Source organism: Myxocyprinus asiaticus, chromosome 22 (assembly GCF_019703515.2).
Source record: "Myxocyprinus asiaticus isolate MX2 ecotype Aquarium Trade chromosome 22, UBuf_Myxa_2, whole genome shotgun sequence".
Taxonomy (NCBI): domain Eukaryota; kingdom Metazoa; phylum Chordata; class Actinopteri; order Cypriniformes; family Catostomidae; genus Myxocyprinus; species Myxocyprinus asiaticus.
In genome coordinates, this window is record NC_059365.1 from 21,245,056 (window position 1) to 21,261,356 (window position 16,301).

At 37.6% G+C, this 16,301-nt stretch overlaps 1 protein-coding gene across 7 annotated transcripts in view; it reads right to left on the reverse strand.

The window, feature by feature from the left end:
- ablim3 (actin binding LIM protein family, member 3) overlaps nucleotides 1-16,301 on the reverse strand; it is a 115,166-nt gene that overhangs the window by 76,207 nt on the left and 22,658 nt on the right. For all 7 annotated transcript variants that reach the window (XR_007892522.1, XR_007892521.1, XR_007892520.1 and 4 more), the window contains exon 2: nucleotides 11,908-12,045. Coding sequence is in view for 1 of the 7 variants with exons in the window: in XM_051649815.1 (XP_051505775.1) it covers nucleotides 11,908-12,045 (138 nt within the window). In the remaining 6 variants the exon portion in view is untranslated. The remainder of the gene's footprint in view (nucleotides 1-11,907; nucleotides 12,046-16,301) is intronic.

The following is a 16,301-nucleotide window of genomic DNA, read 5'->3' on the forward strand; positions in this document are numbered from 1 at the left end:
TGCTACAGTCATCCGCTGTTCAAGCGCTATGTTGAGGGTTCTTGTCTTTTTTCTGTTAAGTAAGCCAATGTGAAGAACATAACAGACACTACTGTCTTGCAATCTTGTCACCTGAACAATGAAAAATATTCCATAAATTATTCCATTAGAATATAAGTGGAATATCTCAACTCTTTCCTCAAATCCCCACTCGCTCGCGTTTCTCTCCTGTTTTCTAATCACCTGCGACACTTACGTGAAACCAGCCTTCACTCGCGTTTTGGATTAGAATCATATACAAAGCGGCAAACAAGAAATGAATATCATTAAATTTGCTTCGGTAACCCGAAATTTACCTTTGGCAGCTGTCAAAATACACAAATAATCCATCAATGTTTTTTAAATTCACTAAAAGACGGAGAATTTTCAGTTACCACAGCCTCTGATGTAATATGTAAGCAATGTTTTACATTTTGCGCTAGTAACTTTGATCGGATGAGATGCATTTGACTGCAAGGTGTAAGTGCAATCCAGCTACAAAATATTCAGAAATGAAACACATGCTTATGCAAGGTGTAAATGGGGCCTACAGTACACAGCACAGCACGTGGCTCAGCACATGATGGTCACCTCATCGTCATGTCTACACCTGTCTGTGTCTCTTTCTGCCTACTTTGCTGATTCTCTCCCACCTTGCTAGTGCCAATGGAAAGCTCATCAACTGTTATTAATGTGCTGTTTTGATGGAGTGAAAGATGGAGTGAGTGTGTGGTGAGATAAGAGGAAGTGATTAGTCCCCTCAGGGCCATACACGGCCCTCCAATGAGCAACCAGATGGTCTTTTGTGGAGGCTGATGGATCGTCATTGAGTAACAGCAAGAAATGGAGGATTTAATGAGTAAATTTAAATTAAATTTTAGTTTTATAATGAAATAAATTTATATGGTGGCACAATTATATTTATGTCTACAAAACTAATTTCAAACATTTAAGCATACGCCTTCAGATCAAAAGATTTTTAAGATCTTGAGAAACATTTCAGTCAAGTACTTCAAAAGTTTTGACCGGTAGTGTATATTTCTTAATATGAAAGCTATTTCACTATACACAGTAAGTAATTTTTTGTACACAAATATAACAAATAGCCTAATAAGATAAGAAGTAATATAAGATAAGATATAAGAAGTAATATACGTGTTAACGTGAACATTACGACACTCCGTCATTACCTATACAATGCTTAACAGTTTATTTTGTATAAGGTTATGTTCGTATTAGTTTATTAATTAGAGTAAGTATAAACTAATACGAATATTATTATAAATAATAATAACAATTTATGGTCCATTGTACTCATAGTCTCATTTGAACTTACAAAATGTATGTCAGGGTAAGTGTACAGTACACTATTAAAGCTTGATATTAAATATCTATTTAAATTGATTGGTTTGATAAACTGTTCTTTTAATTAACCGTTAATCAAACCAGTAAATTTAAATAGATATTTAATATCAAGCTTTAATAGTGTACTGTACACTTACCCTGACATACATTTTGTAAGTTCAAATGAGACTATGATTACAATGGACCATAAATTCTTCTTATTATTTAATAATGTATTGAAAAATAAAATTTTCTTACAACTTTTATTTGGGGGGGGGGCCTCGATAAAATCACAGTATGCCCATCTTTCAGTCACTACTACACCACTGGTTAAAATGTATCTTTTTCAAATGATGCGTTATAGTAAAAGTGTTTAGATACCATAACATAGCAGTGTGTGAGTAATAGTGTGAAAAATAAGTGTTTACAAAGTCATAATTTGTGTGAAAGTGAATAAAACGCACAGTTGTTGTAATGCCTCTACTGTTAATTTCACCAGGAAATTGTGAGGAAACGTAGAATTCAACAAGTAAATTTACGTTCATTCTATGAGACTAGGTTGCAGTGGAGTAGGTTGTTTTATCTTGCTCATCATGTTAGTGTTAGGTGGTATGAATAATTTTTATCACTGTTACAGTATATCTCATGACATAACAGTATTTTTTTGTTAAAATTCTGACAATCTGTTAAGATTGTTGCTGGTAAGACATTTAACATTTAGTCAGTTTTAAGTAAAATCAAAACACATTAGATGTGAAGACATCTTTCATAAACTGTATGTACGTGGAAATGTCTTAATCAAATTGCATATAATTTTATTTAACTTTGTACAAAATCAGCCTCTCAAATTCCACTACATTGCTGCTATTACTGTATCTCTTATTCCAATGCCAGACTCTGTTGGTCAGAATGTGACCAATATATATGATCTCTAAACTTGATTTAAAGTTCATTGATTTAAACAGACAGATACTGTGTAATGTTTTCAACAGGACTGTCTCTGTTTAAGATTCTATCCCTCTACAAGGCTTTCTTGAACCTACTAACCTGTCTGAAAAATGCCAAATAAAGCAAAGGCCCTCCAGGTACAACAACTATGTCTTGAACTCTTTAAATCTACATTGTTTTTACTCTATATACAGTACTTAACTTTTCTGTAACATGAGCCTAAAGTATATGGAAACTATAACACTTAAATTAAAACCAATGTATCATATTCATGAGTTATATTTGGAATGAATGCATATTCAGGAATAAATGCATATATATTCTAAATCAATGTATAGATGGCACACCTTTTCAGCCTGAGGTTACAATAGACTTCATGCAGTAGGCTAATCCCTGACATCTCACCAATATCTTCAGGCAGACACATGCAATTCTGTCCCTGATATTGCCACTATCCTTTCTTCTATGGGAGAATGTCTCCCCAGCAACTGCAGCATGGGCTTAATGATTGGACGGGCATACGTTGCCATAGCTACGAGAATCTCACATCCCGTTCAGTCTACCTCCTCCACCAGCTGACAGCTCAGGAAGAGAGGGGCTCCACACTGCACAAGCACAAACTGACCCTTGTATTGTGTCCAACACAGTCGCTTTATAGTGGACGGTAATGATCAGAGCACTTTACATTTTTCTGTCCATTTAGAAAGGAAACGCTTTGTTAGTTTGCTTTTCTCCTAGGGAAGTTTAAGAATTTGTAGTTTTCTGCATAAATGGAGGGATGTGACTTGCATCTACACTAAATGCCATGTGTTTGAATTCAATGACTGATTTTGCTTAGTAATTTACATTAAGGTTCTAGATGTTCACATTAATACATCAGGGTATCATAAACAATTTACTCTTTTTCTTTTTATACAGTAATTACTAATCTTTATTCATGATATTTTATAAATATAATATTGTTCAATATAAGTTGATTTTAGTACATAATGCTTTAATGTTAACATATCTTTTAATGTAAATATTTACTAGTAAACAGTATGTAGAAATTAACATTAACCAACAATTATTGATGCAAACATATTGTACATTGTTACGTATACAACTTTCTTTGTAAAGTTGACCAAATCAGTTAAAAAAGCAATCATACACAGACATCATTTCCAAAGGTAAAGACTGACAAAACCAAGACCAGAACACAATTTCATTTTACTTTGGCTTGCTGTAGGTATTTTTTTTCTCCATTTGACTGGCAAACCAGACTGGCTTGTCAATATTGTTTGGAATAAAATCTGCACATGCCAGGAGAAAAAAAACAACATTTAACACACCCAATTAACTCCTAGGGACTCCTGTTTTGACAGACATCTTAATAAGCTGTCACTCCTGTTCAGAAAAAGCAGTGCTGAAAAGCATTATTTGATTAGTAAAGTAAATATGCAGTTCATGAGTTGCATCTTTGTTTGGAATTTTTTGACTATGACAAAACTGTAGTAGCTCATATTCACTGGTAAATTACGATTACTCTGACATACAGCTCAATTCACAGATGATGACTGATTTGCAAAAGGTTTATGGTTCTCTACATAGTGTAGTTCATGTTGAAAAAACCCCCACATTGAATCAAGTTTGGTTTTATAGTAGGGTCTTATACAAGTTCAATCTGTAAACATGTTTGGCATCCTGTAAATTTAACAAAAGTTCAAGATTCAAGACCTTAGGCTTCATGATTGGTGGATTTGTGGAGCCCCAGTGCTGAGAGTACATCACAAGCAACCACAATGATTGATCAATGACACAAATGAGATTTTGAGGTCCTACTTTGCCAATTTGAGATAATGTCCACAGGTGCCTCAGAACAATGCCCTTATCACACAAGAGCAGTGGAGAGCGAAGTACCTTAAGTGGAACTGTAACTTAAGTCTTATAGTTTTTAATGGTGCTTGTACCTGTGAGTCATCCATTAGTGATGGACAAGTGTAGGCGAGCTTTATTGCTCCATGACGTACCACTCAGACAAACTGACAATGTTCATGCAAATAAAGTACATACTCCATATCTCTAGTTAAAAAGCGCATGCTGTCAGTTTGTGGTTTTGAGAAAAGATTCCAACATATTCTCTCCAAAAATTTGAAAACGACACGCTGTTCACACATAATATTTACTTCTTTTTAAATGGATTTAAATAGCAACTTGCATACATAGCAACAAACATAAACACAAACGCATTCAGGGCAGCTGCCTGTAGCTCTCTCTCGAACTGCGGCGAGTGGCAGTTCTATGGACGGAAATGCCTTGTTGATGAGAAAGGTCAATGGAGAATGGCAAGGCTGGTTCAAGCTGACAGAAAGGCTGCAGTAACTCAGATAACCACTCTGTACAATTGTAGTGAGCAGAATAGCATCTCAGAATGCACAACACGTCGAACCTTGAGGCGGATGGGCTACATCAGCAGAGGACCACGTCGGGCACTTTATTAGGACCATAGTGTTCCTAATAAAGTGCTCAGTGAGTGTAGTTTATGGTGCTGTTGTGCTTAAGTGAACGGTTTGATACATTTGGATGCAATGTGTTGAGTGTGTGTTAGGTGTAAACCCTGAATTATTATTATTATTTTTTTTTATTGTTGTGGAACTGGTTTATTTTCTTCCGATTTAGTTTCAAATATAAATGGCTGTATTCGAGGGGCTGCACAATTTTAGCTAATCATAACAGTGTGCATTTACATTGAAGTTTAAAGGAGATGCTGAGGCCAAAACCAAAAGTTTCAGACAGAGGGCCAGAGACAGAGTGGAAAATGATCATATATTACTATATTAATAGTTTTGGTGCAGAAAATAAGTAAAATAAAATTACTAACATTATATGTAGACCTCAGGGAAAATAGTAAAATTATATATATACATGTATATATATATATATATATATATATATATATATATATATATATATATATATATATATATATATATATATATATATATAACAGTTAGTTCCGGTCCTCGAATCTGACTGGACGAGAGACATTCCATGAGCACTACTGTGTGTGTATCACTCCGCTGGTGTTCGCCGTTCTCAGTGCAGATGTGTTAAGAGCTACGGTTTGTCTTTTTTTTTTTACAATACATGTTAGCCAGCAGGTGGTGGCAAAAGATCATTTTTATGTGTAATATGAGCCAGTTAGGTTACATGAAGTGAATCCGCGTCAGCCAGTGTTTACATACAGCACTATATGATCGCTTGTATTACTACTACTAAAGCTGGAAATAGCTTTAAATGGCTTTAAACGAACAACTTCAGCATTACGGCTCATCACAGCTGAGAGACCAACAGACAGATTAATTACACAAACTGAAGGCGCTTACCTCTTATTGGACCTTCCACATTGGAGTGGACAAACTGTTTAAAATGGAGGACATTGCGGTTTCTATAGTGATCGACTCTTGCGCACCGGCTACCACGAAATGAGGAGAAATACCCCTGCTTGGACGGCTATTTTTCCACTGAGAAAGCTGATCTTCAGAAAGCTGACAGCATTTACACTTGTGAGTGGCAACAGGTGATCGCACATGCTCGGACTCTCTCTCTCTCTCTCTCTCTCTCTCTCTCTCTCTCTCTCTCTCTCACACACACACACACACACACACACATCCATCCATCCTTGTTTATCCAATAACTTGTTAGAAACAGCACAAGCCCTGATACTATTTCTGAAGTGACATTTTTGAATTACTAACAAAGGCTTGGATCATTCGGTTTGAACCAGCAACGGCAGATTCTGATCCGCCGCGTAAGAAAGTAGTTCCATGTACAAATGCGTTTTTATGACCGTACTCAGTTTTTCCTCAGTTTTATTTAATTTACTTGTTCATTGAACTGTTGTATATAAGCAATATCACACTCGCAATCGTGCTATATGACCCTAAAACAGCACTGCTGTGATTCGGCCGCAGGCCGAGTGCCGTAGGTAATCACAGTGCTGATGTAGGGCCATATCACACTCTTGCTTGTGTGATATTGCTTAAATATATATATATATATATATATATATATATATATATATATATATACACACACACACACACACACACATATATAAAAAGAGTATTTCATGACCCCTTGTTGCAGATGTTGATTGTTGTCAAAATCTGATCAAATCTGTCTTGACACATATGTCTTCTATAGCAGATAGTCACGGATGACAGACAAACAACTATGCCACAATATCTACTGTATATCTCTATGATATCAACAGTCTGTTTGCATTTATGCAGGAAAGAGACAAATGAAGAGCCAACTGAGGAGTCAGGGGGTCAGGATGAGTGTGTGACTTTCTTCCCCTGCAGTGCAGTTAGTCTTCAATCTGTCTTTTATTTGAATAGGGGAAATAAATGCACAACCAAATGGAGATTTAATGAGTTTTCTGTGCCTGCACATTTAACAATAATGGTAGCACTGAAGCAAATAAAATGTGCCCTTGTGTGTGTGTATGTGCATGTGCATTTAATGTGCATGTACAGTGGGTTCAAAAATCTGAGACCACACTGAAAATCTGGGATTCGAAATCTAATTTAAATCTAAAAAACAAACAGAACGTTTTAAGGTTTTAAACCATTTTAAACTTGGGATGTTAATAAATAATCAATGATTGATTATTCATCATTACTAATCTGATTGCTTAAGCTTATTGATCATCGATTAATCAATTTCAGCACTAATGCATACAGTAATCACGCCAGCAGATAGAGAAAAGACTGTCTATACAGTCATCCACTGCTACAGGGTGCACTGCCACTTGCGCGCTGCATGTCAAGTCCTGTCAGCAACACAGAATAGGCCTTTATCACAGTCTGCATGTCATCACATCTGGCTCCGAATAGTAGCGTAACCAAACATCTGCCCATCGATCTGTCTACGAACGATCGCAGTATTTCTTAATAAATTAAGCCAACTTGGATGCGCTTGGCAGTAAACATCAGCCGTTTAATCGTGTCTTTGGAGTAACTTTAACAGTTCATCATGTGTTATCTAGCACTTTAATGAGTAATAGTATCTGAGAGAGACAATCATCAGTGCAAAGTTTTCCCAGTTCACAAGGAGCAGCACGCACTGTTCAGCTTACTCCCAGAGGATTATTGTGCTCCACTCAAGTCCGAAGAGACAGTGTTTAAGTGTTGTTGTTTTCACTACTGCAGCATGCTCATCTCCTGTTTGTGAATATAATACAGTTGTAGACACTGGGTCGGTTTCATCTCTATGTTTTATTTACATTGCATTTGGTCGCGACTCGGAAGTGGATGCTTCAGTCATCGTACTCAAACCACGAGGATATAACCACACATTTACAACGATTTAACCAGATAATTTCTGTAATCGGACTCTGGGATGGAAACATTTCTTTATTTGAACATTTTTTAATGAATCTTATATTATACATGGAGATTATCCAAAGTAAATACATGAAAGCAATGTGATCAGTACCATCGCAAATACTCTGTAGAATCTTTACTCGGAATATATATATATATATATATATATATATATATATATATATATATATATATATATATATATATATATATATATATATATAGTGACTTACTCTATACCCTTGTCTTGTTCTAATGCTCTTTAACGTGTAAATGTACTCTTGTTTGCATTATATTCTTGCATTCCTCTAATAAAAAAACATACTTATACGTTATTTGGTCCCTGCTCACATACATACTGTTTAAAATAATAAAACAACATGACATCGTTTTTTTCTGTACTTCATTATCCCCGAGTAATGATTGTGAGGTGAGGTAGGTCTGTTTAGATTAAGTATTTGAGATGCATTGTACATAAAATAGGCCATTCCACTCTGTGAACACCTCCATTAAAACAGACTGCAGCAGAAGTTGTTTTACGCTACTAAGTGTAGCATCCGCTCTGCGACGTGGAAGTGTGATATAGGCCTATAAAAACCACAGACGTGCATCCTTAACTTCCTTGCTTGTGATCTTGGAGCATTTCTCTATAGATTAATATTATGTTTACTGCATAAACCGTGACAGTGTGTTAAAGTACAATATGACAACGAGCATCCGTCAGTCTCCCTGTATTATCCACACTGACAACCACATCAGTTCTTGCCGGGAGAGCATGAGGTACAGTGAAGAAGTATGTTATTAACTGTATTCACACAGAACAGACAATTGTGTTAATTTGATTCATTTTATTTTTGTTAAGAATAACTCAATCCCTTTTCTGTTCCCTGTGTAAATATAGCAGCTGATAGTACACAATTATTGATCCTACAGAGAGAACAAAGTAGTTTCTTTTCACAGCGTTTAACCATTAAATTGACATGACATTTCAGTAGTAAAAACATTTAAGAAATGAAGGGCCGTCAGTCTCAGCACCATGTTTGTATTGTTTTCACGTTTGAAAACTTCTATGACAGTTTATCTTTGTGATTGTTGACATGTGTATGTGTATACATAGAAAGTGAGTACCAGTGATGAGAGTCATATAATACCTGGCTGCCTCCCTGTTAAACAAACTAGTCATCGTGTGTCCTTGGAAACAGCTGGTTGTCTCATACTGTACCTGTGTGTACAGCATCACCTTCTTCTCATGGCCAAACCCTGTTTAAATCCCTGTAGAAACAGCTCCATTGTAACTCCCTCTACATCAGCAGTATCTACAGTACATGACCTTGGCCCACATATTTCATCCTGCATGCAGGAGTGCTTGCTGTTACAATTAGCTAGACTACAATTACAAAGACATCTCCTTTTCTTCATCCATCTTCTGCTGTTGGCAAATATATATTGTGAAGTAAAGCCAACCAATGTAGTCTATTTGATTTTTGCCCAAACCAAATAGTTCCAATACAAGCTATTGATTTTTACACTGGTTACCAAGTCAGTCATGGATTCCAATAGCCATGGCATATTCAAATGCCTTTTGCAATTAAAGCACTCAGATCAGTAAATTGCAGAGGCAGCAACATTTAAATAAAAAATAAAAAAAATCAGTAAACAAACAAAAACATAATAGGCATACAGAGCAGGGACATGTGAGAGAGATCATACAGGGTATTTGTCAAGAGAACAATCAGCTTATAAAGAAGAGCTAGAAGTGGAGAGTGTTTTTGAACACTTACGTACATACTGAGTAAGCTGAGATGAGAATCATAAAGAATTAGTTTTGGAAAGTTTTGGAAAAAAGAAAGTATTATTGTATTTACTGTCCTCAGTGGTTTTGCCAAATGATAAGTGATTTAATGACTTTATACAGGTGGAATAAATGCTAAACTGGTCCTAACTATACAGTATACGGTATGTATATATATATATATTATTGCTCAAGGCAATTATCAGGGGATATAAGGGGAGTGGAGCGAGAGTGGGCAGGTTTGAGGAAGCAAAGGGGAAAAGGATTGTTATTGTTGAGTAACTTCATATGCTCCAAGGCAACTTGTGATGTCATAATGGAGGGAGGGAAGGTTCCGTTCTCTTTCAATCTCTCCCTCCCTGTCTCTTCATCTATGAGCCCCACTCATCCCCCTAATAATACTCTAGGGTTTGCAATGGGTGGCTCCTATTGCCTGTTGGTTTGATAGTGTTGCTGAGAATAACCACCAACCAGGGGTAGGGTGCCCCTCCACATAGTTACCACAGCAACTCCTTAAATGCAACGCAGAGACCATGTGGAAACACCAGTTAAAGTGTAAGCAAGGAAGAGTGTCACAAGTATAACATTAAAAAAACTCAAATACACTACAGCCTTAAAAACTTTACAAAAATATAGTACAGCCCAGTGGTGTAGTCAGGGCCATACACACGTATATGCCATATGCTGACTTTTTTCCCAGGGCGGTTTTCGCATAACGACTTCTAAGGATCAAAAAGTTGCATTCTGTATAAAATTCATACGCAATGCCGTTTGTCCCGTATTTTAGCGTTACACACCCAAACTGCTGAGAATGTTTCACACACTGAGAAAAGTAAACCTGAAACACACACACCTTTCACGTGAGTTGTGTGAGATATCAGATGTTGCTTTACACGGACTCTACACTTGACAGAAATGGCTGGGGGGAAAGATCAGTGGCAATCAGTGGATGTCCTCTGTCATGTTTATTGTCAGAAGCAAAATAATTTTTATCAAAATCAATTGTTTCCCACCATTGGGATTTTAAAACACCAGTAAACACACCTATTCATGACCTGCCATTACATTTTATTGCATATGTCAGTGCTCATTCTGGAAGAGAGAGAGAGAGAGGGGTAAGAAAAACTGCATTACTGCATTAATTAATAATAAAAGTACAGTAGTACAGGTTTAGTTAAAACACTTAAAGTGATTTTCTTACATTTCCCTTATGATAAACATTATTTACTGCCAAAACAACGACACTAATCCAATGAAAAATACACTATTTTCATGTTAAGCCTTTTCTCTCCCTTTCTCTCTTCTTCCTGGTTGTTGTATTAAACAGATTTTCATTTTAAGTTTAGTAGGGGACGTTCACACTGAACATGTTTTTGCGTTCATCTGCGCTGTTCAATGTTAAGCAGTGTCTCGCCCAGGAACGCCTGTAAATATGGGTCATTCCTACCAATTTTTAACATTTAAGTCTCCATTACAAGTGTTATTTATATTGTTTAATTTCACCCGATTACAATTTTGATAGGCTTGTTAAAAAGAATAAAGCCTTTTTATAATGTTACACACAACTGTAGGCTTAAAAGTTACATTTTAAATAATTGAAATCCTTTTCTATTGCACTGTGTCACTTCCTCATGTCTCAAAAACTGCACATCAAACATCTTTGACAAAAATAAATGCTGGCTCATTTATGCACTGAATGTCCACCCTGTTGTTGTAGACCCTGATGCCTCCCATTTAACTGGATGGACATCTGAATGTTTTAGTAATTTAGCTTGACCAGTACGACAAACACAATCTTTAATATGTCCCTGTAATGATAACACATGAAGAAATTTGAAAAAGTATGTTTTATTTTTCAAAAGTTTCAAAGCCGGAATGTCACCAAATTGTAGGAATGACCCGTTTACGATATGTACAGAGCTGCAGTTCCGCAGCTCTCTATACACATAACACAGTCTACAGTAATAGTAAAGTAAAGGCTATAGTAACAGACCCCCCCCCCCCCCCCCCCCCCCCAACGTTTTCTAAAGGTGATGGTGCCTGGTCACATCTTATTCACATTAATTTTGCATTTTAATTTCTTGACACCGCAAACGTCACTGATAATTAAGGACACTGCCATGCGGCATCACTAAGCTTACATCTTAATGATGTGAGGACACAGGATCTCATTACGCAGCAGGACCATACTTTAGACAGCTCAGGGTTCCCAGGAGCATAGCCAGAATCATTAAATCAGACATCCACTACTTCCACCAAGGATGCCAAACTGCTATTAGGTCAGAGCCAAAGAGTACTCTTGATTTCTTAAGGAAATGCTATTACCAAATAGCATCTATTGGATAGTGTATCTGAAACAAGCCCAAGCTTGTATGCACGATTTTCCCATAATTAAAAGCTTAACCAATGCATAGTTTATGTACAAGATGCTCTTACCTTGGCAGGTGAAGCATTTAATGTGGAAGTGTACACTTTGCACTCGTACCACCTCCCCTTTGCACACCTCCCGGCAGCGATAGCAGTTGATTGGTCCAGAGCGCCGTTCACTGCTGCATGAGCTTTGCTGATAGGGTACTACTGGGGAAAAAACAAAAAGGCACGACTAAGTAACAAACATTATCAGGTTATATGTTTTTCAAAATGTTAAGAGTCTATTGTTAAAGGTGATGTATGTTATGTGCCTCAGGAGACACCAAACATAATTGCAAAAATAACAACTATTTTAGGGTGACCATATTCTGGTTTTCCAAAAATAGGGTTCAAAACAGTGTTACAATGAATGCAAATTTTAATACAGTGAAAAAGACACTCTATTAGCATAACATAAATATATATATATATATAAATAAATAAAAATTTCCAACATTCACGACGGGAGTTGAGCGGGAGAGTGAGAAGAGGTGCATAATTAATAAGCCTCATTTAGTCAGCGGTGAATGAAGCACACCTGATGGGAATAATGCTTCATCACCGCTGTCTTTAAAATGCAGAGCACACCTCTTCTCGGGGAGCCGGCTTCAAATCTCTATGTGCACACACTGGCATTCTCGCATGCCCAGGACCAGAGCTGGGAGGGATCGGACGAGTGGACGTGCTGCCAGACCCGTACTTCGGACCCCCGGACACTGTAATGAGTCGCCGGGGGTGAACTGCTCACGTTGCAGCCGACAGGCTAGATGCGGGCCGCCTTCCCCTCATGCTTGCCACAGGCCTGGGAAGACAGGCCGCCAGTGACACCGCCGCCCCACGTGCCGTGGACTTTGGAGGGGAGCGTGAGCGGCTGACTGACCCAGCCCATGCCTGGGCTTTCCTACAAACACTACCCCGCCCCTTTTACGGAGCCCCGTTCACCGTGAGGATGCCAGATTCCCCCTTTTATTATGAACACTATTTCCCCTTGGACACTTTATTACCCCTTTTGGACATTTTACGTCTATTATTGTTTCCAGTAAATGCCTCTCCGAGGCTTGACGCCACACCCACTGTGTCTGTCTCTTGCTCACCCTGCCACAATGTCCATGTACTCAAATAAAATATTTGATGCCATGAGTGTACCTTCATTTACTATTACTATTATTTTGAATGGCCATGGAATATGAAGCAATGTGATAGCAATGTTACCAGGTCGCAAAAAGTAGTCCGTTAATTTACCTGATGAACTTTCACCTTTTGCTGACCCTTTATGCTTCGCAGAGCTAATGTGTGCTTCTAAATCACTTGCACCTTTATTAGCAACTGACACATAAGTGCCAGCTTTACAAGTTATACATTCTGCTTCCCACGGATCTTGACCTGGATGAAAGCATGGGAATTTTTTGTGCAAATCTTCTGTATATTTGCACTTTCGTTTGGGCATTGTTTCCACTCAGCTGTCATTTGCTGCTACTGTCAAGCAACAGTTTGATGCTGTACACAACAGCGCTTTGCGCATTCGCGGAGAGATTGACAGGCAGCCAATAGTTGCTGCAAGCCTCTAATAATCGACCAATTGGTGTGCAAGAAGGCGGGACTTACAAAGAGGGGTTAAAGCAATGCAAATATGCGCACACACACAATGAAGTATTAGACCAGATGCACATCATAATGCAACTAATGCCAAATCCTGGACATTTTCGCAAATGTAGAAATCCCGGCCGGATGCTTTTTTTAAGGTCCGAAAAAGAGGATATGTCCGGGAAAAAGAGTATGTATGGTCAACCTAAACTATTTTCAAACAAATGTCCTGAACACTCCCCCTGTCTTCCATAGGTTGGTCAAACCAGTGTTGCTGTGTTGGGCTGGTCAGTATGCTCATACAAAAAGAGTAATGTTTTAATTGTGCAACAAAGCCACCTTTTAGGAAAATGAACCTAAAAATGACTAGTTATAGTTGTCTCTGCATATTTAAGCATGGACATGAAAAAGTATTTTAAAAGAAACAATATGTATATACTGTATATATATATATATATATATATATATATATATATATATATATATATATATATATATATATAATAAACATTTCTTTAAGGCAAAGGCAACAAATTTTGTATTGTGAGACCATAAATTGCCCTATATTCTATAATTGTAGCACGCTACATGTACTACAGCTCTGGGCCTGGTGTTTTACATTATAATAAGCCGAAGGTGTACCTAAATAATCTCTCTCGCTTTCTCTGTATTGATGAGTTGAGGTTCTGGGTTGATTGCCTTCCTATTAAAGATGAGTAACAGCCATTCAAACATTCAGTCAGTGAATAAATTAATTACTGCACAATCACTTTACATAGCAAGTGTTTTCCTCGCTCTAGTCTAAACAGATTTAACTGGGGGAAAATGTCTAAAACAGCAAGGGCACATGCTTCTACCCTGATCTCATTGTTTCAGCTACGGTGCTGGCTGCATGGAAGAACTGCCAGTCTGAGATCAGATTCATCAGCACAGTGTTCTCACAAACCTCATGAGAAAGAGAGCAAGGCGACAGCCAGGAACAACAAAAAAAAAGTGCCTGGCTCGATAAAGCAGACTAGGAACTCGGTTTTAATAAGGGTTTTGTGTGTGATGGAAAAAACATAACCAGCAACTAAAATGTGTCAAGTTGGGAAGTGATAATGATCAGCTAAACTTGCAGGAAATGTGCAGGAAATATTTTCTGCAAGAATAAATCATGAAATGTTCAGATATCCATACTATACAGTAGGGCTGCACGATCTGGAGACAATTTTCTATTGTGACTATTTTGTAAAATTTTGTAATTGCGATTTGAACTTTGATAATGATAAACATCCAATTTTACTGTTGTTTGGATATCAAAAGAATTAAAAGACACATTGTCTCGCACTGAAATGGCACTGTGTGCAAAAATAGACTGATCACAATGTGAATTTGGTAACAGAACTTTGAAAGTTTTGCTGGTGAAATTGGTCTGTGCTTACTGAAATTTGAACCACTGCCCTCAGTGGCTGAAGCTGGAAGTGTTGTTGATGTGAAACATCCACATGGTGGCACCACAGCGAGTTGTATTTTAGTTCTAAATTATGTAATACAGTCAACAAGAATGCATATTTTATTAACTTTAATCCCCGTAACCCAAACCCCAGCTAAAACCAAAACGTTAGTGGAGTAATAAATTTAGAGCAAAAATGCAACCTCTGAATCATGCTCACCATCAGTGTCTCAGAGACTGCTTGCACAACACGCTATCAGTAGTAGGAATACCACAGGGAAAGGTGAACACATTTGAATTAATGCAAAAATGTCTGATAGAATTTGCCAGTAATTCAGGAGATGGGGAATGGCGCTAGTAGTAATACACTCACTGAGCACTTTATTAGGAACACTATTGTCCAAATAAAGTGCCTGACGTCGGCTTCTGCTGTTGTAGCCCATCCGGCTTAAGGTTCGATGTGTTGTGCATTCTGAGATGTTATTCTGCTCACTACAATTGTACAGAGTGGTTATCTGGGTTACTGTAGCCTTTCTGTCAGCTTGAACCAGTCTGGCCATTCTCCATTGACCACTTTAATCAACAAGGCATTTCCGTCTGCAGAACTGCCGCACACTGGATGTTTTTTGTTTTTGGCACCATTCTGAGTAAACTCTAGTCAGCAGTTACAGAAATACTCAAACCAGCCCGTCTGGCACCAACAATCATACCACGGTCGAAATCACAGAGATCAAATTTTTTCCCCATTTTGATAGTTGATGTGAATATTAACTGAAGCTCCTGACCCATATCTGTGTGATTTTACGCACTGCACTATTGCTATATGACTGGCTGATTAGATAATTGCATTAATAAGTAGGTGTACAGGTGTTCCTAATAAAGTGTTAAAGCGAGTATGTATATACACGTATACATACATATATATATATATATATATATATATATATATATATATATATATATATATATATATATATGTATATATATTGCCAAAAGTATTCGCTCATCTGCCTTTAGACGCATATGAACTTAAGTGACATCCCATTCTTAATCCATAGGGTTTAATATGACGTCGGTCCACCCTTTGCAGCTATAACAACTTCAACTCTTCTGGGAAGGCTTTCCACAAGGTTTAGGAGTGTGTTTATGGGAATTTTTGACCATTCTTCCAGAAGCGCATTTGTGAGGTCAGACACTGATGTTGGACGAGAAGGCCTGGCTCGCAGACTTCGCTCTAATTCATCCCAAAGGTGCTCTATCGGGTTGAGGTCAGGACTCTGTGCAGGCCAGTCAAGTTCTTCCACACCAAACTCGCTCATCCATGTCTTTATGGACCTTGCTTTGTGCACTGGTGCGCAGTCATGTTGGAACGGGAAGAGGCCATCCCCAAACTGTTCCCACA